The sequence below is a fragment of the Tursiops truncatus genome, chromosome 4 (assembly GCF_011762595.2).
Source record: "Tursiops truncatus isolate mTurTru1 chromosome 4, mTurTru1.mat.Y, whole genome shotgun sequence".
NCBI classification, from domain to species: Eukaryota; Metazoa; Chordata; class Mammalia; order Artiodactyla; family Delphinidae; genus Tursiops; species Tursiops truncatus.
In genome coordinates this window covers 131,299,142-131,326,076 of record NC_047037.1, presented here as the reverse complement: position 1 = coordinate 131,326,076, position 26,935 = coordinate 131,299,142, and the positions used below count along the sequence as shown (strand labels likewise).

At 46.7% G+C, this 26,935-nt stretch overlaps 1 protein-coding gene across 2 annotated transcripts in view; it reads right to left on the bottom strand.

Moving 5' to 3' along the window:
• The window catches only part of HUNK (hormonally up-regulated Neu-associated kinase), a 113,362-nt gene that overhangs the window by 7,044 nt on the left and 79,383 nt on the right, over positions 1-26,935 (bottom strand). The window contains exons 6-9 of one of the 2 annotated variants that reach the window (XM_033856016.2): positions 19,519-19,654; positions 14,103-14,265; positions 10,147-10,230; positions 5,019-5,066 (exon numbers count right to left, since the gene is read on the bottom strand). In XM_033856016.2, coding sequence (XP_033711907.1) covers positions 5,019-5,066; positions 10,147-10,230; positions 14,103-14,265; positions 19,519-19,654 — 431 coding nt within the window. The remainder of the gene's footprint in view (positions 1-5,018; positions 5,067-10,146; positions 10,231-14,102; positions 14,266-19,518; positions 19,655-26,935) is intronic. The other variant, XM_073804438.1, reaches the window with a different exon arrangement.

The window sequence follows — 26,935 nt, the reverse complement described above, 5'->3', positions numbered from 1 at the left end:
CTAGGTGAGCTTCTGACCCCTTTACCCGCTCTGGGCACGCGGGCTCTTACTTGCGTACTTAAATCGGCACGATGCAACCACTTGTGCTGTCAGTCTTGCCTTTATTTAACTCAATTATAATCCCTCTGCTAGGAGTGAATTTGACTGTTTTATATATCTTCCACCCCACAGCCTCGGGCATGAAGCCAGGCACAGAGAGAAAGCTTAATAAATAGTTATTGAAATATTAAAAAGCAAAAACAAAAAAGCCAGTGGAAACGGAACTGAATTAAAATTAATTGGGTTCAAGCTTCTGGGAAGGGTGATGCTGCGAAGAGGAAGCTTTTTTCTGGCCCTAAAGATTACGTTTGATGTTTACTGTTAAACAGAGGCAACTGAAACCGGACCTCACCACAAGGGAGGGGGGGAAAAAGAGACCGATTTTCACATTTCTTGCCTTAAAACCTTAAGAGCATTTGCAATTCAAGAGAGCTCATCTATTTTTCATTGATGTTGTTGAAAAGCTTCTCAAGGAAACATCCCCTTGCACTCAGGTAGCCCTTTCTAATGAGGATTTTCAGAGCCTTTACGAACTGGGGTTCATTATGTCCAGGTTTTGAGTGGGAAAGAACGACTGGGAAGAGATGGAAAGTGGGGATGCCCAGCACAGCCTTGAGCGTCACCATGAGGACGATAGCTCCCCGGGGCTTACGCCTTGTCACCTGGGGAGGAGTGAAGTGGGATGAAAGCAGAGGTGAAACTTCTGCAAACACCCTCCCCAGCTTCTGGGCAGCCACTGCCACCTTTACTGAGGACGCCTGGAATGCAAGACCCTATTCTAAGAGCACGACCCAGGATGAGGCAAATACTGTTATCCCCTCTTGCAGAGGAGCCTGCAGTGGTGAAGAATTCTCTCAGAATATACCCAGACAAAACTATAATTCAGAAAGAGACATGCACCCCTATGTTCATAGCAGCACTATGCACAATAGCCAAGACATGGAGACGACCTAAATATCTGACAGAGGAATGGATAAAGAAGATGTGGTCCATATATGCAACGGAATACTACTCAGCCATAAAAAAGAACGAACCGTGCCATTTGCAGCAACGTGGAGGCACCTAGAGATGATCATACTAAGTGAAGTGAGTCAGAAAGAGAAAGACAGATAGCATATGATATCACTTATATGTAGAATCTAAAATATGGCACAAATGAACCTCCCTACGAAACAGAAACAGACTCACGGACGTAGAGATGAGACCGGTGGTTGCCGAGGCGGGGGTGGGAGGTGGGGAGGGAGAGGGATGGCCTGGGATTTGGGGCTGGCAGGTGCAAACTATTACATTTAGAACGGGTAAACAACAAGGTCCTACTGTATAGGACACAAAAATAGATTCAATATCCTGTGATACACCATAATGGAAAAGAATATTTAAAAAAAGAATGTCGGACTTCCCTGGTGGTGCAGTGGTTAAGAATCCGCCTGCCAATGCAGGGGACACGGGTTCGAGTCCTGGTCCGGGAGGATCCCACATGCTGTGGAGCAACTGGGCCCGTGCACCACAGCTGCTGAGCCTGTGCTCTAGAGCCTGTGTGCCACAACTACTGAAGCCCACACGCCTAGAGCCCGTGCTTCGCAATAGGAGAATCCACCACAGTGAGAAACCTGCGCACCGCAGCGAGGACCCAACACAGACAAAAATAAAATAAATAAATAACTAAATTTATAAAAGAAAAAGAAAAGAATGTCTACATGTGTATAACTGAGTCACATTCCTGTAAGGCAGAGACTGGCACAACATCGTAAATCAACTATACTTCAATTAAAAAAAAAAAAAAGAATTCATCCAGGAGCCGGACGGCAACTCAGTTGTTCACAGTCCTCCGTGAAAGTCGGTGTTCTTAACCCTTGACTCCACACTGCCCTCCAGAAGCCTGGGGCAGGGCCAGGCGTTTCCAGTGGCATAGAGGAAGGCTGGGCACAGCGACTGCAGGATCAGGGACCACGCTGTAGTCCCAGGGCTCCGGGTCGGCATCTGGAATGCTACAGAGGAGGCCGTGGGCAGGACACTACGGAGGGGGGAAGGGGGCATCTGCTCCAGGCCAAGGCTAAACACAATTCTCCACTGCCCCCCTCTCCCCATTTCTATCAAACACCAACAGGCCCCCGTCTCTACGGCAAAGGAGAGTGAGCTTTCATGCTCCCCAGCCTCCCCCAAAAATCAAAGGGCCTGTCCTGAAAAGTCTGGCAGAATTCCATCCTTTTGCTCTGTTCTATCTCTGTTTTTATGAGAAAACTCATAAGTTCTACCTGATAACACCTTAAACAGGAAAAAAGAAATCAAACACGCTTCGTGATACATTGTAAAACAAGAGTATTTGGAAGAAAAAACGAAACTGGAGTCCCCCCCTCCCCCCGCCCCCAGCCCCTTTTTAAGGATTTTTTTAAGAATGATGAGCACGCCTTCCTCTGGGCTGCCCTGCGTTCCCTACGCTCAGACGGCTTCCTGCCGACGGCTTCCTGGGTCCGGCTCAGCCCTTTTCTAACTCTCCGTGGGTTCTCAAAGCTAAAGGTTCCAGATGCAAACTTTCGGGGGGCCAATATCACCACCCAGATAGAGTTCATCGGGATAACCCGCTGGGTCAGTCAGTCCCGGTGGAAGGGTCACCAGCCCCCAGGAAACAAGTTTGCTTACAAGCAGCCATCCTCATGCCTTCCAAACACAGGTTACAGATGCAACTGATTATCCAATTCTACCTTTTCATTTGCATGGCCTATTTTCTCCAAAAGAGATTTCCCAGGGAGCAGGACGCTAAATTGCCTTATGTAACAGAAACAGATCTTCAGGAGGACTAATTACGCTCCCCCTTTGACATGCCTGCACCCATTCCCGCGCACCCCACCCAGCAACGCTGGCTGCCTTCGGGTCTCTTTGGTTTCCCTTTGATTCTCACGGGAGGGCGGTGCGCCCCTCCCCCGCGTGCGCCTAAGGTTGGGCCGTGGAGCTGAAGCTTCAGGGGTCTTCTCTGCCCCCTCACGCCCGGTCCGCACCCCCAAGGCAGATCCAAGAGGAGGCCACAAGCAAACCCCGCACAAAACAGCTTCTTGTTTTCTTTCAACCATGTTCCAACCACCACACATGTGCGTGGACATTTACAAAGCTGGACACTTTGAAAATGTGACCCCTTAAAGGATTATCTACCCAAGACTCTTTGGATGTCGTGGATTGTTTGATGGAGGAGAGGGAGAAACCAGTGAGTGAGGATCCACTGGGCTACGGGAGGGAGGTGTCTGCAGGCTCGGCAGCCGGGCCGGGGGGTATGGGGGAGCCAGTCCTCAGCTTCTGAGATCTGAGCTCCAGGGCGCGGGTCCCCTTAGACTCTTCCCTGCGACTCCAGGCTCCTGGCTCCAAAGAGCCGAAGCCCTCCCCCTGCCTTTCCCGTTTTGCTCCTGAAGGTATGGCCAGGTGACCTTCAGCAAGTCATTTCCCCTTGAGGGACGGGCCTCCCCATCTATAACCAAAAGGGCGGATCCTTCCTAAGCTCTTCGGTTATATAAATGAACCCCACATCTCGCCTGCTTCACTGTCTGAAAGGCAAAGGCATTCATTCAACAAGGACAGATGCGGCCACGCCTCCTGGGCCCACCCCCTCAGCCCCGCACCCCCGAGGCTGCAGGAGGAAGTGCTGCCCAGCCGGGCCACCTGCCCCTCACGCGGTGCAGAACTGACCACAGGGTGTCAGTGATGGCACAGCGGAGGGGCCAGGGGACTGGGGGCGAGCTACAGCTGTCCTCTTTGAGGAGCCTTCAAGTCCATTCAGCTTGGGCTTTCTGGAGCCTGGTGTCCCCTTCATGATGAGACAACCTCACCTGGATGTTTGGAACATCAGAACCAGGTGCGGATCGTGGACACCTGGGATGGCCCAGGGGCCCAGGTGTTGTCTGCTGGATGATTTTGGCTCCTTGCGGCCCATCCCATAAGGGAAAGCCACAGAGGCCTGATTTCGCCATAGGAAACAACCAACTGAGTTGAGAAAAAAGAGGGCTTGGTTCATAAATTAGGCCACTGAGCCGGGAAGCCCTGGACTGTTGTAAACCCCACTTCTTTTTTTTTTTTTAATAGAGGATGATGTTGAATAAGTATGTCCTCATTAATTAATTAATCTATTTATTTATTTATTTTTGGCTGTGTTGGGTCTTCGTTTCTGTGCGAGGGCTTTCTCTAGTTGCGGTGAGCGGGGACCACTCTTCATCGCAGCGCACGGGCCTCTCACTATCACGGCCTCTCTTGTTGCGGAGCACAGGCTCCAGACACGCAGGCTCAGTAATTGTGGCTCACGGGCCTAGTTGCTCCGCGGTATGTGGGATCTTCCTAGACCAGGGCTCGAACCTGTGTCCCCTGCATTGGCAGTCAGATTCTCAACCACTGCGCCAAACCCCACTTCTTTACAGGTAGAAACACGAACGCATAGCCAAGAGTGTAGTTTTAGCAAGACAATAAAAAAAATGGTCAACTACGCATAGACAGCACTGATCTGATCTGAGGGATTCTGACAAATCCACTTACAACAGGATTCTGCATGGTGGAATTCAGGACAGGCTGGAGGTGTGCAAGGTCCAGAGCCCTGGGCAGAGATCTGCCAACCTTCAGGGTCATAGGTGATGGTTACTTTCATGTGTCAAGTTGGCTAGGCCAGGGTACCCCGTGTCTAGTCAAACACCAGTCTAGGTGCTACGGTGAAGGTATATGGTAGACGTGACTGACATTTACATTGGTAGGCTTTGAGTAAAGCAGATTAGCCTCTACAGTCTGGGTGGGCCTCGTGTAATCAGTTAAAGGCCTTAAGAGAAAAAGACTGAGGTGTCCTGAGGAAGAAGGGATTCTGCCTCCAGGAGACATGGGGATGAAGCTGAAACATCAGCCCTTCCCTGGGTGTCCAAGCATCACACACACACACACACACACACACACACTATTGGTTCTGTTTCTCTGGAGAACTCTGAGTAATCCAACATAACCCCCCAAGTTCTTACCTGCACAGCGTGAAATTCGAGGTCTCTTGTCCAGGTGCCCAGGGAGGCCTGTAAAAAGCAGCATTTTTCAACAATTCAAGAAGCTTCACTTGCTGTTTATTTCCTAAGCTCTACCCCCTCCCACTTGCAGCTCCGGTTGAGGATTCTCCATTTCAAAGTTTATAGACGAGAAGCCAAACTGTCGTGGAAGCAGGCAGCAGATGTCCTAACGCCTGCCCTGGATAGATTTTCTAGGCAACATTTTTATTAAAGTCTAGGACACATAACACAAGGGTGCTCTGATGATGAGTAAGGAGTTCAATATGTTGCCTCAAACAGCAAAACCACATCGCAATGGCACCCTGATCAAGACACAGAACCCAGCTGGCACCTGGAAGTCCCTCATTCCCAGCATCCTCTCCCTGTCCCCAAAGGTAACCACTGTTCTGATTGCTAACAATTCAGCTTGACCTGATTCCATACTTGATTTTAAAAATTTGTACACGGGCTTCCCTGGTGGCGCAGTGGTTGAGAGTCCGCCTGCCGATGCAGGGGACACGGGTTCGTGCCCCGGTCCAGGAGGATCCCACATGCCGCGGAGCGGCTGGGCCCGTGAGCCATGGCCTCTGAGCCTGAGCGTCCGGAGCCTGTGCTCCGCAACGGGAGAGGCCACAACAGTGAGAGGCCCGCGTACCGCAAAAAAAAAGAAAAAAAAAATTTGTACAGATTTTAAAATGACACAAAGAAAAATCATTGTAATATTTTACCTTTAAACTTACAGTCCCCGTTATGGGTTTAATTTTATTCCCCCCACATTGATATGTTGGAGTCCTAACCCCCCAGACCTCAGAATGTGGCCTTACTTGAAGACAGGGTCAGGACAGGCCCATCACATCCTCTTTGAAGCTTGGGGGAGGGGGGAGTATGAAAGTTTGCTCTCCTTTGCCTTTGAGAAGAAGGAGTGTTGGTGTTACCTTGACAGAAGTAAGTTAAGATGAGGTCATCAGGGTGCGTTCTAGTGCAATGTCACTGGTATTCTAATAGGAAGGGGGAAATTGGTCACACACACACACACACACACGCACACACACACACACACAGAACGCCATGTGAAGATGAAAGCGGAGATCGGGGTGATGTTTTTACAAGCTAAAGAATGCCAGAGATTGCCAGGAGCCACCAGAAGCTAGGAGGCGTGAAAGATTCTCCCTCACAACCCTCGGAGGGAACCAATCCTGCAGACACCTCGACCTTGGGTTTCTGGCCTCCAGAACTGGGAGACAATACACTTCTGTTGTTTAAGCCACTCAGTTTGTGCGACTTGGTTATGGCGGCCCTAGCAAACGAATACAGTCCCTCCACACCCCTGCACAACTTTTCTTCCAAAACTGCAGTGTTACTTTGACACGACAGAGAAGCCCTCCAGTCCTAACTTACATTTTGCTACAAATTAGCATTATTCTTCAGGACTAAACAAACTTGGCTCCTGGCTCTCCACAGCTTTAATAAGCCAGTTTAGAGATGATGACTTTTCTGCCACGACCCCCATGGTCCCCCAGGGCCTCTGTCTTAGGAAAAGGAATCTCTGGGGCACATGCCTAAGGTGAGACAAGTGTCCCACTTTTCCAGACATAATCTCTGCCTGTTACAGGAAGAAGAGGGGAAGAAAGTGGTAAAGTCATAAAATGACGGCACTGTAGTCCCAAGAGGGAAGCTCTTTCCACTTAATTCAGCTCCTCCGTCTCCTTGGAGAAAAAGAACCAGGATCGAGAAGAAGAGACCATCACGTGCCCTCAGTGCCCGGACACGGCCGCGGAGCCGCTCCCCAGCCGGCTTGTGTACAACCTTGAACTTCATTCCACGGTTCCTGCTCACAACACCTCCCGCCCCTGCCACTTGGCCGCTTCTCCTCCTGGACCAGCTGATGGTAACTGGGAAGAACCCCACAGAGGCTCTGAGTGGGCTTTACCTGGAAAATCTGGCTTCTTTCAGACTTTCTCACCACTTTTTCTAACTGGCCCCATTCCACTTTCTAGGTTCCAACAGAGAGAGGAGTTGCATCATCTAGTCAGAGCCTGTAATTTAATTAGCACAAGGATTGCTGCAGTTTGGAGAAAACAAGTGGATCACAGAAAATTGAAATGCTGTCTTCCCATTAGCGTTCCTATTGAAACCCTAACCATTAAATATTTCGACAAATGTTTTAAAATGCTTACTATGTGTTTTCCGGGCCAAATGAAATAATCAGCTGAGAATAATAATCTGGATGAAAAAAAGAGGCCCCTTTCCCATCGCGGTTCTGACACTTAACACACAAGCAGGGCAGGGTACTAGGGCAACCAAGGACATGGGCGTCAGCCACGTGGCTTAGAGCTGCCTAGGCACACACATAGCAGCATGCGGTACGTCTAAGTTTGTGTTATTACCTGAGGCCCTAAACAGTCAAACCAAGAGGCAGGGGAGCCTAACAGTGAATTCACCCCAGCCGAGGTGCCTACCCTCCCTGCAAGTGACTGTAAGAGGTCCCTCCCTGCCACAGGGCATGGCCATCAGGTGATGATAATTCGACTTGCACGCTATGGTGCAGGGGGTCCCCTACTTTAATCAAGCTAGGTGTCCCACCTGGAAGGTTCGACCTTCCCCAGATGCTGGCCCAATTCTATTTTCTGAGACTAGAGCCAAGGTCCACTTGATTATTTCGTCTGTTCATCTAGCAAATATTTATTGAGCCTCTACTGGGTGCCAGGCATTGTGTAGGCTCTAGGGACACCGTGAGGAGCAAAAGTGACACCGTCCCTGCTCTTAAGGAACTCACAGTCCGGAGTGGGGAAGACATGATAATCAAATAATCCCTGAACAAACAGAACCCTGCCAATGCGACAAGCCCCAGGAAGCAGAATGTGTGTGACCGTGTGTACTGGAGGGATGCAACCCAATGGCAGAGGTCAGAGGACGGCAGGGGTCCACGAGGACGTGAGCTGAAGTGGGAGCTGAAGATACACATTAACTCAGCAGAGAGGGGTGGGGAGAACATTCTGGAAGAGAGAACAGGGTGTGGCCAGCCCTGGCAGCCAAGAGAGCACAGAGTCTCAAGGCCCACGGGACTGAGCATGAAGCAAGAAGCAGGGCTGTGTGCGGGGCCTGGGAGACAAGGCTGGAGTTGCTGGCAAAGCCAGTTCAATCCGGGGCGTGGTGGCCACATCACAGAGTTTGCCTTCCAGGTTAAGGAAGCCTTTGAAGGTTTCAAGCGGGGAAGTGACATGGTCTGATTTGAGTGTAAATCGCTCGCTCTGGCCGGTGTGTGGACGGAGCGCCAGGTAGTCACGGGGAAGGAGCGGGACCAGTTAGGAAGGAGGCTGCAGCTGAGGTCCACGCAAGAGGTGATGGTGGCGAGGATGGGTCGGATGGAGAGTGGAGGGGTTGGAGAGTTTCAGGAGTCAAACCAGCAGAACTTGGCGACAGACTGGCTCTCGGGGTGAGGGAAAGGAATACAAAGGTCTTCCAGGTTTCTGCCCTGTACTGAGGGTGGGGATGCCATTTGCAGACAGAAAATAGGGGCCAGGGGTGGGGGGAGATGGGGGAAGAGAGGTGGGGTTGGTTCCAGGCCTGCTGGATTTGAGACACCTTCATTCACGCCACAGAAGGTTCAGTAAGCAACTGGCCGGAGGGGTGTGGAGCTCAGGGGAGTCTGGCCCTACACCATCTCTGCTCTCCCTCTCCCAGCCCTAGAAGCCATGCTCCCCGCCCAGCCCCAGTCCGCACCCCCCTGCTACCCCTCCAAAAGCTTATCTCCGTCCTCAGCATGCTGGTGCCTCACAGCCAGTCGCAGAGGAAGGAGGCCTGCAGCCTGGGGTCAAGGCCAGGGCCCACCCTGGCTGCTCTGAATGCATGCCCTTCCCCCCCCATCACGGGTGTTCCTTCCTCTGCCTCCCAGCCCGCCTGCTCCCCAGCCCTTCTTCACTGCCGGTGGCAGCGACGGAGAGATCTCTGTTCACGGTCCTCACTCCCCCCAGTCCACGCAATCTCCTTTCTGCCTTCTCCACCTCCTCCAGGACGAGAAACCGCTCAGCTGTCACCACTGGCTGCTTTTACTTGACCTTTCCCATGTCCTCCCTGGCATCCCTCCCTCCTGGGTCTCCGGCTGCCCCGTTATCTTCGCTAGCTTCTCTGTCATCAGCGTCTCCTTTTCTCTGCCTCCTTAAATGGTACCATCCCCCAGGCTGTGTAGATTGACCAGCCCCGCCCTCCTCCTGCAGCTACCCCAGCCGACCCCCGCCTCGATGCTCAGGGGTGGCCGCATTTACACGTGGTGCCGGCAGTTCAGCAGCCCCGTCACCGGCGTCACTGGGCTGGCCTGGGCCGTGTCCCACTTGCTTTCTGCTGCCGCTGTGGAGCGCAGCCCGGCTCGTTCCATATTCCACGGAAATGCACTGAGAAGACAGGCGGGCCCCACTGCACAAAACAGCAAATGAGGAGTCCTGGTGGCGGGACCCTTACCCTGTGTTCCAGGCCTTGGATCTCGAGTTCCCAGGCACAGTCTCTTAACAAGCATGTATTTGGGGTCCAAATTTGGGGCGATATGATACCAGTTTTTACTCTGAAATCAAAGCATCTTGGTATTTTCTCTCAGGTACGTTCCAGGTAGCGTCAAGTCATCAGGGACAGCTGACTGGAAAGGACTGTTCCACATACTTTTTCCTGTTCCTCACTGTACTTTGTTCTCCTGATGCCAAGTGTTACATACACTTATATTTTTCAGCACCTTGTTTTTAACCTCTTGGAGATCTGACAGCGGATTCCAACCTTGATTCCACTGGGAACCATCCAGGGAGCTTTAAAAAATACTGACCCCCGATCTCGTTGGAGATCGAGAATGGATCGATGGAATCAGTCTGAGGTACGGCCTGGGCATCCAGATGTTAAAATGCTCCTCAGGGATTCCACTATGTGGCCACAGCTGAGAACCACAGTCTAGAGACTGAACGATGGTGGTCCCGCTGTAAACCATGTCTCAAAGGCTCAGTTAAGTCAGTATTTGTCTTTGGCTACTTCTGTGTCTACAATCATGGGTTTCCTTTCCCCGCTTCCCCCCAGAATGGAAATCCACTCTTCCTAAGAGATCCTGGGGTTTGCTCTGGGGGCCACTCACCTCATAGGGCTCCTTGGTGGGCCTGCACTTTTCTATCTGGTAGAGCTGGGTCTTGTAACAGACGCTGTCCTGGATGTCGGATTTCTACCAGAGGAGAAGAGAAAAAAAGCCTGGCTTAACTCACAGGAAATAGAAATGTCCATTAAGCATTCATTAATTTTTAAACCAGCGCTTGGCTGAGAAAAGGCAGAAAGGGGTTGGCAAGGCACTTAATTGCAGTGCAAAGCCTCATCCAAGGACGAAGTGTGGGGAGAGCTCGGCACCCAGGATCAGGTGACCTACTTCTGTTCCTGGCTCTGCCAGGAAAGGGCCAGGTGACCCTGGGCACATCACTGCTCCTTGCCGGGCCTCAGTCCTTTCATCGGTGCTTGAAGGCCACTCTAAGACATGAAAAATGGATAAATAACAAGGACCTACTGTGCAGCACAGGGAGCTAGATTTAATATCTTGTAATAACCTATAATGGAAAATAATCTGAAAAAGAATATATACATATATATATATATATATATGTACAACTGAATCACTTTGCTGTATACCTGAAACTAACACAACACTGTACATCAACTATACTTCAATTAAAAAAAAAAAGCCCTAGTTCCTGCCCCCCGCCCCGATAAATGTCACAGCAATTCATAATATAGCTTAAGGAAGAAGACAGAGAACCACACCTAAGATGATCTAGGGGCACCGTTTAGGTGCAATCCTCTCTGGCGACAGGTGAAATTAAATGACTGATTAATTTTTCAGCCAACGAATATTCACAAAATGCCTTTACAGGCTCTCCAAATTAAAATCCACGCTTCTAGGTTTTAGAAAGAGGAAACAAGAATCAAGGGATAAGGGGAGAAATGGCAAATAATTAAGTTACAATATTTTACTTTTTTTTTTTTTTTTGCAGGTTATTAGTCATCCATTTTGTACACATCAGTGTATACATGTCAATCCCAATCGCCCAATACAATATTTTACTTTTTAGTTCACTAGTTTTGCTTTCAAAATTATACACGGTTGTTAGTAATTGGTTAATGATATTCATAACTGGCACAGTACACAGGTGCAATTAAATTAGCCTTGTGTGGAAATTACTGAGTGGACCAGCTATGGCTGTCTGTGGGGAATAATTCATTCTTAAAAGCAGCCACCCACCTAGACAGTGGTTCCCACACCAGCTATGTCCTATGATTTAAAGTTTAAGTGTGAAACAGACAATAAAATAAGAAAGAACCTTCTCCAGTTAGAACTAAGTTAGTTGAGTTTCCAGGAACTTCTCAGGAAACAAAACCACAGAGCTTTGCAACACTGCACCATTTGTAACCCTGATGCTGGGCAAACACAGCAGATGGCAAGACAGCCAGAGAAGGCAAGACATACCCTAAGAGCTTCACACAAATGTCTCTTACTTGGAATGAGCCGTGTGATTAAGAGTGTGAGTAACCAAAGTTTGCATCTGTAGATGTGGAGGTAGACATAAGAAAGAAACTAGGGTTTCCCTGGTGGTGCAGTGGTTAGGAATCCGCCTGCCAATGCAGGGGACGCGGGTTTGAGCCCTGGTCTGGGAAGATCCCACGTGCCGCGGAGCAACTAAGCCCATGCACCACAACGACTGAACCTGCGCTCTAGAGCCCGTGAGCCACAACTACTGAGCCTGCGTGCCGCAAATTCTGAAGCCCGCATGCCTAGAGCCGGTGTTCCGCGATGAGAAGCCCTCACACCGCAACGAAGAGTAGCCCCCGCTCGCTGGAACTAGAGAAAGCCCGTGCGTAGCAACGAAGACCCAACACAGACAAAAATAAAAAATATAATTTAAATAAGGAAAGAAACTATTTTAAAAACAAAAGCCCCTCTATCTTATTGATCAGTATCCAGAAAACTGGTTCTTCCAAAAGAAGAATGTTTGAATCTGCTAGCTCACTCAGCAAAGTAGCAATGTCATCCTTTAAATATGTGAAATCATAAACTTTAGAGTCAGTTTCATGGAAACATTTTTTAAAACGAATTTTTGAACAACATTCATCATTTCAAAAAGAAAATCAGCGTGTGACCCTCCTCTGTTCCTTTTACTTGGGAACTACTTGTCCCTAGCATGGTGGTTCCTAAATGGTGTGACCTTGAGCCCATATGAGTGAAAAAAGTTGTTAGCAGGCATCTACAATATGTGCACATTTATTTATAAATTATAAGCATGTACTGTACTAACATATCGTGTACATTATAAAACAGACAATAAAATAGGAATTTAAAAGGATAAGATAAGAAAGAAATATAGGACATATGGTCTTCTTATAAAAGAGAAATGGCTTCAAGTCTAACATGTCTTTTAAGCTCATCATCATAGGTGAACAGAGGACCTCTGTCCTCTGGTGTGAGAGAATTTCCTAATCCCTCCTATCACATAATAAAATGATGTAAATAACATACTATGTATCAAAGGTCCAGTCTTTCTGAACTCCACTTCTCTCCTGCAGTAGCTTTCCCGTGACCATGACACGGGCTCTGAAATCCAGCTGCATATCTGTTCCCTTCCGAAGTGTTGTCCCATCACTGCTTCTGGAGCACGTTTTTTTCCCCCATAAAACATTGCTCTTATTTTTAAATGCCTTTTACTATAATGTTTCTTCTCATGTACATCATTCCTTTGGTGGCTCACCAAAAAAAAAGGTGTCCTGTGGATCATTTCCTGTTGAAGCCAAATCTAGGAAATACCCTAAGCTGAATCCGCTTCGAAACATCTGTACTTTTGTTCCGTTGTTTAACAACTCTCCCGTCAAGCTTCTTCATCTATTCGGCAATGTTTTCTAGATGTCTCCCCAATCCATTTGCTAATGAGAGACACATTCTGATCATGCTGTCTTCTGGGCATGATTTTGGTCATTTTCTCCCTCATCAGGGAGAACAGCATTTCCCCAACTATTGGTGAATTTTCACCTTTAGCTTTAATGTAAAAACCTCATAAAAGGTTTGTAAGCCTATTGTTTAGTGCAATGTTGTGTGATATCGGGCTATCACATGACTTTAAATAGTACGGAAAACTCTAGAAGTTCCTCTTTACGCTCTGGATTCTAAACGTCTTCCTAACAGTGATGACCCCATACAACCTGATCTCAAGGCGCCATACAGGCAAGGTGAAGGTCATCCTTCAGGAATGGGTATGAAATCAAATTTCAGATGGGCTTCCTGACAATTCCAGGTTTCTCTGGCTGACTTCCTGTTAGATCTGGTCAGTCCTCACCATTCTGAGTAGGAGAAACAGAAGAAGTGATATGCAGAATCCATACTGCCTGGGATCCAGTTTTCTTTTAACCATTGGAAAGAGTTGATTTAGTCAAAACTACATACTGAAGCATGTAAATTCCCTCATCCAGGCATGTATGAACTTCATGAGGCGGAAGGATGAAGGTGACCAAAGCATGAGGGTACCATGGTCCAAAACAGGCTCCCAGCTCTACCTCCTTCATCTTCAACACACGCGACACCTGGACTATCTGATGCCCAGACTGAGTGAAGGGGCCAAGGTTTCACTTTTGTTTTCTAGAGAAGTAAATGTAAATAGTGGCTTTCTCATCTACCATGCTTTAGAGGTGAATGCTTGAGGGGCTCTGCTCCCCAACTTTTATGATTACACAAGCCCCAGTGCATCTAAGTGGGGACCCCAAGGAGAAAAGAGAAACAGAGCCAAAAAGGCAACAAGAAGCTGAAAGGAACAGAGGCTTGAATCTCTCACGAGTCTGCCCAGAGCTTAACTCTGTGGGAGAATATTTTTAAAACACCTCAGATAAAAAGCGCTCCCTGAGAAGCAGGTTTTGCTACTATTGTATCCCACCTTCAGGAAACTCAGCCTCACATTAGTTTCAATTAACAGCTCAGATCAAGTGTCAGTAACTGGGAAACACTTCAAGTGTCAGAGCTCGTTTTTCCACAGAGAGCAGAGAAAACCACGGCGGGGCTCCACTCACCCCTGACAAATAGCGCTCGAGCTTCTTGTTTAAGAGGAAGTAGATGGCAAGGATGTGGCAGGCGCGGTTGGAGAGCACGGTGTTGATCACGTCGCTGTTCTTGTAGCCCAGCTTCTCCGTCATGTGCAGCACCACACTCGGGCTCAGGTCTTCCAGGGAAATCCTGGGGGGCGGAGGGACAGAGAACCAGTCACCTCTCCACTGTGGCTGAGAGGCTCCAGGGCCTCCTTAGCGATGCTCACAAACATGACAGCACAGAAATCGCCCCCCCCCCCCGCACAACACACACACACGCCCCCTCATGAACAATCAGTCCATTCATTCACTCATTCATTCACTTGACTTTATTTTTTTTGCGGTACACGGGCCTCTCACTGTTGTGGCCTCTCCCGTTGCGGAGCACAGGCTCCGGACGCGCAGGCTCAGGGGCCACGGCTCACGGGCCCAGCCGCTCCGCGGCATGTGGGACCTTCCCGGACTGGGGCACGAACCCGTGTCCCCTGCATCGGCAGGCGGACTCTCAACCACTGCGCCACCAGGGAAGCCCTCACTTGACTTTTTATTATGAAAAGTTACATATTCAGAAAAGTAAAGGGAATAGTCTAATAGCTTATGTGTGTACCCAGTTCCTGGTTGAACCAGTTGTTAACACTTTGGCTTTCTTTCTTCCTTCCTTCCTCCATCTCTCCCTCCCTTCCTTTCTTTCCTAAAGTATTTTAAATCACAAACATCATGACATCTTCTTTCCTAAACACCTCGACATGCATCTTTAAAAACCAAGGACATCTCCGTAGAACCACAATACCATCAACAACCCAACAAACTGTTAGTAATCTCTTAATATTCTCTGATATCTAGAATATATTCAAATTTCCCCAGTTGTCCCAAATTTCTTTACAATTTGACATGTTTTCCTTAAAATGTATTTATTGGAGATGGGGTGGGGCCCACACTTAGGTTGGGTGGAAGCTGAGTTGGGAAAGGAGGGTGTTCAGGAGACAGCCCAGAGCGTGTTTGAAGGAACAATGTGAGTTCACAGTTCACAAATAGGGGATTTGGGGCTCAGCTGTAAAGTAAAGTGCTCTCAGAGGACAGGTTAAAGCTTCTACACAGGAGTATTATGAAGATAAACTCCTTGGGATAAAATGCCAAAGAAATGAACGCTAGGCATTCATTTAACCACTCATTCATTCATTCATTTATTCAACAAGTCCCTGCCTCAGGGAGTTTACATTCCAGTGGGGAAGAGAGAAAATAAATTCATTTATTCTTCATGACAGTCTTCTGAGTAGGTACCATTATTATCCCCATTTTACAGATGGAGAAGCTGAGGGCCACAACAGGGAAGTAACTTGCCCAGGGACACACAGGCAAGAAGTGGCAGATATGGAGAACACAAAAACAGGCTGAGGGGCATACAGAGTATGTGTGTTGGTAGTGGAGGTGTGTCATCAGAGAGAACGTGCTACAGTCCTTAAGAGAGATGCAAATACAGTACTCTGTGAGCAGAAGGCGAGCACATCTGGCTAGAGAGCTCTGTAACCACCGCCAAAGAGTCTGAAGACATTTCTGGTGGAACCTCAGAACCATAACAGTAGGAAAACCCACACAGTATAACCCCATAATGGTGCAGAAGAGGAAACCGACTTGCCAGGTTCACAGGCCCGTTAGTAGGGGCAGCAAGGGCAGACCTAGGTCTCTTGACCATTGCAACCTAGGTCAGCTCTCCCTCTATTTGGCTAAGTGCCGTCCAAAGAAAAGGTGCCCAAGAAACCACAAAATCTGCTTTCCTCACTCCTGTTGGCTACGAAATCACAAATTCTAGAAAGCAGGTTGGAGTATGGTTGGTATGATTAATGGTTAAAAATAAAAACGTTTGTTTAAAAAGGATACAATTACGTGAAGATTGACACAAGCACTTAACACAGAAAGCACAACTGTTTGAAACTATCTGGTAACAACCGCGTGCCAGCAGCCCTGCCCTAGGTCAATGACACCACTGCTGCTTGACCTCACTCCTGGCCAATGAGATCACTGACATTGGCCAACCAGACCACAGCCTCACGGCCTCACCTTCCAGCCAATCAGATCATGAGTTTTGTGACCCTCCCCCCCACCCCTGGCCAATCACCCACAGCTACACACGGATGGCCCCACCCCCTACCAGGAGCAGGCCCTGGAAGGGAGGGTGCTCTGGGTGTGGGATGCCACCAGGGTGGGGCTGGGGGTGGAGGAGAGAGGAAGAAAATGAGGAGGGGGAGACACCCCGTCTCTGCCGTTTGTACCCGTGTCTTCCAAATCAGGTGAACTCTGCCCAGCATAGACTGTGGACTGGCTCTTGACTGAGAGTAATATTTTAAACATTTTCAATAAGCAATGCATATATTTAGTGCTCTCTTGTATCAGTTGTTGAACCTGTGTTATCTCTCCAAGTTTCTTTCTTTTTTAAATTTTATTTATTTTTTATACAGCAGGTTCTTATTAGTTATCCATTTTATACATATTAGTGTATATATGTCAATCCCAATCTCCCAGTTCATCCCACCACCAACCCCTCCCCCCCACCGCTTTCCCCCATTGGTGGATGAAGAAGATGTGGCACATATATACAATGGAATATTACTCAGCCATAAAAGGAAATGAAATTGGGTCATTTGTAGAGATGCGGCTGAATCTAGAGACTGTCATACAGAGTGAAGTAACTCAGAAAGAGAGAAACAAATACCGTATATTAACGCATATATGTGTAACCTAGAAAAATGGTACAGATGAACTGGTTTGCAGGGCAGAAATTGAGACACAGATGTAGAGAACAAACGTATCTCTCCAAGTTTTGATGATATAGACAATGGTAAAACATGTTCCAGAACACTAGGTATAATTTTGAGTAAATTTGCATTTTATTCCACTTTGGTCTAATTCCGTCCTGTGAACCAATGACCTGCTTTCCCTCCCACTCATCTCCAGAGCTAACTGGAGGTGTGGGAGAGTGTCCAGGCCCAGGCAGGACAGGAAGGAGGTATCCAGGGTCGGCTCTAAAAAAAAATGTCTGCTCCCAGAACAGGGAGGGGAGCCTGGCACACAGCAAACATCTGTGACTAACTGGCATGAACATTTATTATAAAGAGTTTACATTTAAAGACATTTTCCTCTTGCCTCATGGGGATATCAACTTGGAGGCCCAAACAAATTAACAGAAGGCTTTAAAGAAGAGTGATATAAAACACAGGACCTTTGTTTTCTCTCTTTCCCAGAAGTAAAACATTGACAACGTCTAAAATAATTAAATCTGGGGCTATGAATGTTGGGAAACTATAAAATAGACTTTATAAAGAAAATATTCCTTTCCCTGGTCACATATTCTTATTCCCTTTATCTGTGTGCTGGTAAAACCAGAAAACTAATCATCAGAAGCACATTTTTTTTTGCATTATATATTTTTCACAATAAAGACTGTAAATAACTCGTGTCTTTTCCAATAGTTGCGATTTCTGGTTCCATTACTTAAAAACTGGACATCGATTTGCCTCTAGTATAAAATGCGTAACGAACCTTACCTAAACAGAAGATATTCAGCTGCTGTTTTCCTTAATATACAAGCTCTTAACCAGTTTTACAATCTACCCAACTAGATCATGTGCAGCCTGCATTGCTTTCGACCAAGTCCAAATGCAGAAATGACCCATCTGGCAAAGCCAGTATAGGTTACTAGAATTGAAGTTTTAATCTACAAAAGCCTGTTTATAAGCTACAAAATGAGATGCCTGGGCCTGAATCTTTGTGAATGAAGATGTGGTCAGCAAGGAGGGGGGGACTGTATTTTTAACAGCGGCTTCACTTCCTTTAACAGCTGCTGCATCGAGTGGATTGATTCTGCTCATTTAGACCGTGATTACATTAGGCTAATGACCCATTTGGCTGCCACCGGCGCCTCCTCCTTTACAGAGAGCACACCTGGGCGTCCCAGGCAGCATGAGCCCTGGTGACGGGGCATGGCGCCTCGGCTTTGCTTTCCGTCTCATGCTGGGCTAATATTCCCGGTGTCTATTTCAGGTACTAGCTCAAACCGAGCCAGCACTGGAAACCAGCAGTCTATTTCCAGGTTCCCTTGGTAACCTAAGTAACCTAGACTTTGTTTACATTACCTCCCACAAGTCAAATGCTAGAATTGTAGATGACAGCTATCTATGGCCATGGTGAGTGCAAATGTGGCCCAGTAGCCAGGAGGCGGGTCCAGCACCGTCCACCCACACCCCCTGAAGTTCTTCTAGAACTTCCTCCCCAAGACGGAGCTCTGCCTGCCCATCTCACTTGGAGAAGTCAGTGCTGCAACTTTCATAAGTCTTGGTGGATGTTTCCAGACCTTCCTGGGCATTTTGAAGATATGATCACAGAAGACACCTCTTCCCTGCCCTGTCAGTGCTCTACCTGTCCCACTTCATCAGTGGTTCTCTTGTCTTCATCTGAGCTTCAGATCTAGAATGTGCAGGCCACTCCAGGTCTGAAGAAAGAAGGGACTCAAGGTAGGTCCCAGTCCTGGGGGGTATTGGACCCATAGGTCCTCACGTTGGCTCTAAAGTCACCAAGGGGAGGGTCCTCATTCCTCCACTCGGGCTAGTTAACAATATGTCAGATGAGTAGGGAAAAGTACAAGGAAATGTTTTCCTGTACCTGCTTTCAAATCTGTACTCGACACCCGCGCATGGGGACACGTGGGCCATCATGAGGTGTCCCTCAGTGACACCTGAGGACTCCTGTGGACTCCTGCCTGTAAGCTTCCCTAAAGATTCCTCCTCACAGAAATGGCACAGGGAGACACGGCCCGAAGCAAAGGACTCCAGCTCTTGACTTTTCTTTCTGCCCCCAACATTTCAGGGCAGGGGACTTAGGGCTGAAACAAACATCGGAGCAAAGAAGTGGCAGAAGAGGAGCCCGGGGGATGGTTTGAAAAGGGAGAGAGGCGATTCCACTGGATTCCGGCCGATGCCGACAGGAGAGCTCTTGAGTGGAACACACACACACACACACACACACACACACTCAAACAGACACACACAGACACACACACACTCACTCAGGTCATAGCTAGTCTACACGGTCCCTTGGTGTGAATTAGAAAGAGGTGCTGCTCTGGAAAAACGCACGCCCTCGGGAGCAGGTTTGATAAGGGGAGTGCGGCCTGATTTCAGCGCCCGCACGCCCTCCGCCGGGCGCCCCCTGCAGGGCGCACTCTGCACAGCCACACGGGCCGGCCCCGCCTTCACTTCCGCTTGTGTGTGCAGTGGGGAAGGGCGGCCAAGAGAAGACGTGGCCTTTGCTTGAATCACGTGAAGCTTCCTGTCCAGAACTATTCAGGGGCTCGTAAGACAGGCCCCATCTTGCCCGAGGAGGAGTCCCTCTGTGTGCACTTGATTACCTGTTGGGATAGGTGACATTGCATGGCGCTTTGCCCATGTAATTCTCATTAAGCCAGCGATTCGCCAGTGCCTGCTGGATATTGGGCCTCTTCACAGGATCTGGTTCCAGGAGAGAACGCAGGAAGTTCACGGCTCCTGCAAAGACATTCAGCAGAGAACACGCACGTGTTACAGGCTGAAGGAAGACCCAGGGCAGGGGACCCACCACACCTCCCGAGCCACTGCTGATCTATTTTCTGGATCTCTGGGAGTCATAAGCCAAGAGTTTAAGATATCTGTCCAAGAGGTGCACCTGGAACACGGTAGAGCACGAACCAGTACGGGTCTCCCCACATCCTGTACTTCCCCAAACCACCTGTGGTCTTATGGTCCACCGCTGTGGTTTTTTTCTCTGGCCCACTGCTAAAGGTGAGCCAAAGAGGGAGGAAAGAAAGTAAAAAGACAATGCTTGATCTCAAGGTAGGTTTTGAGGAATATATATATATTATTATATATATAATATAATTATATATTTATATATTATATATATACAAATTCTTTTCTCTTTATAGGTTATTACAAAATACTGAGTATAGTTCCCTGTGCTATACATGCATCCTTTAAGATTATAACAGTGGAGACAACTACACAACATGGGAAAATACGTTTATAATGCACATGAAGGTCACAGGCTCCAAAATTGTTCAGCAGGAGAATATGCAGGTCTTCCTATGGACAAGGAATGCCAGGGATTCCTTCAAAATGAAGATGGTCTGTCTTGCTTGAGCTTTGGGACCAGGATATTTTCTTATTTATACTCATTGTATGAAGCATTGTGATATTATCCTTGCAAGAGAAAAAAAATACTCTTTTATGTAGCTTTGTACATGATATCCAATTTCCAATATACCAAGTAATAGATTCCGGAAAATAATCTTAATTTGCTTGGTCACCAAACTTTTCTGTCTTCTCTCCAAAGCTATTTTTCAGTTTTCTAAGATAATCTAAGTTTTCGGTGATAAGTCATAAAAATTCTCACTTTCTCACAGGCTTTAGCTGTCATTTCAAAAACTGTCCTTTACAGAATGATGGGTGTTACTGTCAACCATCTTTTGCGGGGTAAAAATGAAGCCATCAAAAGAGGAGCTAACTCTGATGCCAGAATCAACCCCAAAGAAATAGCCTTTGCTAGTTCAGGACCCCAGGTAACCTCTCCAGGTGGGTTCCCACACAGTTGATGAGGTCACCAGAAGGTCATTTCCCTTTGAGAACGTTGTGGGTAAAAATACATGCGTAGATGCGAGAACAGTCAATGAGGCACATTAACTATTCTAAGTTTTATAGCTGGGTCTCCAAATAAAACTTTTCTAAAATGTTCTTCAATGCTCTGAAAAGCAAGTGGGGCTTCAAAAGAGGGGTTCCTCTTGTTGGAACCTCTATCTCCCTTCTCTCACCTCCCCTATATTGTAAGGTCATTTCTATTTGCTTTATCGGGGCATCTATTGGTCAAAGAAAAAAAGATGTGAGCTAAATGAGTTGAAACGGGGAGGCTATTCAGTAAATGATGTTTCTTTTACAGACATCTCTGTTGCTTACCCTCAAAGGACCTGAACAGCAACCCAGGCTTTCTCAGAGTATGATTAACTAAGCTAAGAACAGAGCTAAGAACAGACTGGATGTGTGTTTTTGTTCTATTTTCAGAACAAGCGCTCTGCGCCTTCACAAATTGCTGATGAGCACAAGTAATTTTAGTTCAGATCTCTACTGGTGAATTTTCTTTCTGTGGACATCAAAAATATTGCCTTACTATCCAAAAAGGACTTAGAAAACATGCTTACAGCTCTTTGAAGTTTGTGTTAGGGTCTTGAATATCCCTATGACTCAAGAGCAAAAGGGATTAAAATACTCTCCACTGTCCTGGAAAGCCATGGGGGGCACAGCCATGAGTCCCAGCCCGTCTTCTAAGCTAGCGCTTGGGGTCTCCACTCGGGCTCAAGCGTAGGGATGGCCCACACGGGGCGCACTCCCTGTCTGTGCTCCATGTCACAGAAGGTACGCACTCCTCCAGTGCAAAACCTGTTACCTCCATGAGCTTCAGCTTTTCCAAAGTCTGGACTGGCTTGTGTGAGCTCCTGACACTGTGCCTAGGGAAATAGCCGCAGGAGACAGACGAAGCCATCAAACATTTTGCTCCAGTGCCGCCCATGGAACGACAGCTGGGGTCTCCCACACCTGAAGCTCCTTCCTCATCACCTCCCAGGAGGAAGCAGCAACAACAATCATTGGACAGTTGAGGCTTCTCAGAAAACTTTTTTTTCATATATATGTATGTATGTGTGTGTGTGTGTGTGTGTGTGTATATATATATATATATATACACACACACACACACACACACACATATATAAAAATATATGTATTCTTTTTCAGACTCTTTTTCGTTATAGGTTATACACAAGGTACTGAATATAATTCCCTGTGCTATACAGTAGGGCCTTGTTGTTTATCTATTTTATATATAGTACTATGTAACTGTTAATCCCAAATTCCAAATTTATCTCCCCCCACCACTGCCCTTCCCCTTTGGTAACCATAAGTTTGTTTCCTCTGCCTGTGAGTCTATTTCTTTTTTGCAAATAAGTTCATTTAAATCATTTTTTTTAGATTCCATATGTAAGTGATATCCTATATTTGTTTTTCTCTGTCTGACTAACTTCACTTATGACAATCTCTAGGTCCATCCAAATTGCTGCAAATGGCATTATTTCATTCTCTTTTTTATGGCTGAGTAATATTCCATTGTACATATATACCACATCTTCTTTATCCATTCATCTGTTGCTGGACATTTAGGGTGCTTCCATGTCTTGGCTATTGTAAATTGTGCTGCTGTAAACATTGGGGTGCACATATCTTTTCCAAGTAGAGTTTTCTCCAGATATATGCCCAGGAGTGGGATTGCTGGGTCATATGGTAGTTCTATTTTAGTTTTTTAAGAAACCTCCATACTGTTCTCCATAGTGGCTGCACCAATTTACATTCCCACCAACAATGTAGGAGGGTTCCTTTTTCTCCACACCCTCTCCAGCATTAATTATTTGTAGGTTTTTTGATGGTGGCCATTCTGACCAGTGTGAGGTGATATGTCATTGTAGTTTTGATTTGCATTTCTCTAAAAATGAGCGATGTTGAGCAACTTTTCATGTGCCTGTTGCCATCTCAGCAATCTTAACTGGCTTTGGCTCAACCCTCACAAATGCTAACACCCCACCTTCAGCATCACTTCAGTGACTTCATGGTGCAAAACCCTCTAGATCTTAACTGAGTGTCTGGAATATATTCTAGGTGCCATCATTGAGGTGTAGTGATGAAAAGGTAAATGTGAAAACCATGAAGGGCATTCACAACTCTGTGATGTACAAGCACCAACAAGCAGAAAGAGGAACTGTCTAGAAGCCAGAATTGGCAAGATCCCAACAGCTTAAGCTTTCAAAGTACATGGTGGAGAAGAGAGGCAATTCTTCAAAAGCGTGCAGAACAGACTCACAAGGGCAATAACACTGTGCTCTTTTTCAGCTCAAATATGGCAAAAATTTTTCCAACTTAATCCAAAAAAAAGAGTGCTATTATACAACAGACGTGGAAAGATCATCACAAACATGAATGACAGGGGACTTCCCTGGTGGCACAGTGGTTAAGACTCCATGCTCCCAATGCAGGGGGCCCGGGTTTGATCCCTGGTCAGGGAACTAGATCCCACATGCATGCCACACCTAAGGGTCCGCATGCTGCAACTAAGGAGCCCACGTGCCGCAACGAAGGAGCTGGTGAGCCACAACTAAGGAGCCCGCCTGCCGCAACTGAGACCCAGCGCAACCAAATAAATATTCTCAAAAAAAGGATGAATGATAGAATCATCAAATTAATAAAGATGTGTTAGTGAGACACAATAAAATGGCATATCCTCAATTCGGATGTTTCCATTTTGATATTACTCAAAACATGAGGACAACAGATAAAACCACCAAATCTGGGGTGGGGAGGGGAGTGGAGGCATCTTATACTGAATAACATAAAGAAAGATAGGGAAGCAACCCAGTATAGTCGGGAAGTTCAGGTTTGGGGGTCAAGCAGATGCAAATGAAAAACCAGAGAAGCTATATGACCTCACCGAGACTCAGTTTCCTCCTTAATAAGTTGGGAATAATAGAACTTACCTTACAGAGTTGTTTTGAGAACAGGAGGTGCTATGGAAAGCACTTACCAATGGCCATTCAGTAAATGACAGCTACTCCTGTTACTGTAAGCTTGTATTCTGGGATGTAAACGAGGCAGTATCATACAGTAGCACAAATGAAAGTGGGCCAGGCACGGTGGAAGGGAGAAGTGGTAAACTCGGGGTGCAGAGAACAAAGGGTTGGAGAAGCAGGGGGCTGATGGAAGGGCAGTGGCTGATCCCCCAAACTGAAGTCATTCCCTCTGTAAACAAGATGACCTGAGCTTCCTCAGCAGCTGGGGCACAGCTCTGGGCCCTACCGCATGGAGCCAGATCCCATATCTGAGTAGTCAAATGAATCTATGGGCTGCCTTCCCAGACCACACACTTTAACACAAGTGCCAGAGACTTAGATTCCCTGAGCAACTACTATGTGCCAACGCTATGTTTTGTACCTGGCACAAAGGGTTAAAGCCCAAGTTGAGTAGATATACACATATCCCAATGGCAAAAGAATAAAAGGGGGAGGAAAATGTCCACATTCCTTCATTGTAAAATCAGGTATAGAAATGCACTTCATGCTTGTTCATGTCTGACCGGTCAAGACCACAGCATCCTGTAGGAATGTGAAGACCTTTAACAAGCACACACAAAGCTTAAGGCCAAAGTCAAAACTGTCTGCCCAGCGCAGGAGCCACGTGAGCTTGGACACCAACTCCAGGGATGCTGACATTGCTGGGAACATTTCTAATTTTTCTTCTGTGGAATTTCCTTTGGATTTTTTATTTTTTAACATTTTCAGGGGTGCAACTTTTACTTCTTTAAGGGTAAATTTAATTGTCACAATCAGAAGACACTTAGAGCCTAGACTGCTAAGGCCAGATAATAGTACTGGGGTAAAAACAAGTTTGGTTCAGAAGTAATGAGACTGATTTCCTCGTGCTCTTACTCTACCTTTCCTTGCCCTGCTGCCCAACCCTCCTCAGTGATGATGGCAGGGGCCACTGACCACCCCCCGCCCCCACTCCTCCTCCTACAGCCTGTGGCTCACACTGATAATGCTGTTTGGTCAACGGATATTTCTGGCTTTCTGCCTTCCAGATATATGGTAGGGTTGCCCTTCCTCAGTTCCTTTAGCTGGGTGAAGCCATGTGACATGTTTTAGAAAGTTAGGAGTTATGAGTGGAATGTTGGTGGAAGATTTCACTGCTGACAAGAGACCTTCTAGATTTCTCTTTCCCTCTGCACGCATCAGATACATTTGAAATGGTGGCTGCCCCATTGGTCTGGGACCCTGACTAATTAAAATGAGCAGAACCCTTTGACCTTTGATCCAACTCTCCACAGGCATAAAGCAGGAATGAGAAATGAATCTTTGTTGAATTCCCTGGTGGTCCAGTGGTTAGGACTCTGTGCTTCCAATGCAGGGGGCACGGGTTCAATCCCTGGTCGGGGAGCTAAGATCCCGCATGCGACATGGCGTGACCAAAAAAAAAGAGAATCTTTGCTGTCTTATGCCACCGAGATCTGGGGGCTGTTTGTTACTGCAGCATAACCTGGGCTATCCTGACTAATACAGTGAGAAGCAGCTCCAGCTCTTTAGGGTCTCACTGGGATTCAAAGTGAACACTGTCTGCCTTTTCCAGGCATGAGGATACAAACAACCTCCTATTGTTCTTTGTATTGGGCCACTTAAGACAAAACAGGCTCTGAATCATAAGAGGAACTTCAGAATCACTCTGAAAGATGGCAGTACTTATGACAATATAACTCTTAAAGAGACTACCTTGAAAGACTGAATTTATTTATAAACATTAAATCTTTTTTGTTACCACAATGAGGTATCATTAGACCCTATCAGAATGGCTAAAATAAAAAGTAGTGAGAGTATCAGATGCTGGCAAGGATGCAGAGAAACTGGATCACTCACACATTGCTAGAGAGAATGCCAAGTGGTACAGCCACTCAGAACAGGAGTGTTAACAGTTCCTTACAAACCAAACATGTGCTTACTATACAACCCAGCGATTTCACTCCTAGGCATTCATCTCAGAGAAATGAAAACATGTTCACACAAAAACCTGTACATGAATGTTGACAGAATATTTATTCATAGTAGCTGGAGACTGGAAGCAACCAGTTGTCCTTCAATGGGTGAATATTTACACTATGGTATATCTATACCATGGACTACTACTCAGCAAGAAAAAGGTACAAAGGATTGATACATGCAACAACTTGGACGGGTCCCAAAGGAATTATGCTGAGTGACAAAAAGTGATATATATATAAATATACAGCATTTTTGAAAGGACACATGATAGAGTTGGAGAACATGTTAGTGGTTGCCAGGGGTTAATTAGGAGGCAGGGAGGTGGCTGTCGCTAAAGAAGGGTAGGACAAGGAATCCTGGTCCTGGGACTGTTCCCTACCTTGACTGTGTACTGTCACATGACTCTGCACGTGTGATGAAACTGCATAGAACTAAATACACACCAACACACACAGGTGCAGGCATATCTCAATAAGCTCAGTGGATTCTAACAAGGTCCTGGTGGTGATATTAAACTACAGTTACTTAAGATCCTACCAATGGGGGAAACTGGGTGAAGGGTAAACATATCTCGCTGTATGATTTCTCACTGCTGCATGTGAATCCACAATTACACCACAACAAAAAGGTGTTTAAAAATTGTAATTGGTTAAAAAACAACAACAACAAAAACCTATCTTTATTCTCTATCCCCTTATCCTGGTTTATCTTATTTTCTTTAGAGCATTTAAACTATTAAACATCACACGTGTTTGTTTATATGTTATTTTTTTGCCTCCCCTGCTGATAGGTATGCTCTATAAGGGTAGAGACTGTTTTATTCTCCTGGTGCCTAGAGCATTCCTAGCACAGAGTTGATGCCCAGGACATATTCATGGAATAAGTGAATGAATGTGAAATATGGAAGGAATGAATGAATGTGCTTTCATTGCAGCACTTTCAACATTTCCGAAAGCTCTAAAACATAAAGATAACAATTCAATCAACATTTTTCACATTTTCTAACTCCAGGAGTTATGGCTCTTGGTACAGAACTATTTCTTTTACAACGACAGAACTGTGTAACTCATCTTTCTAAGTACGTAATGCCTGCTTTGCTTTCAGCCTCCAGAGATTCGAACCTCCCCAGCAGAGGTGAAAGTATGAACCGAATTAGATAATTACCTAT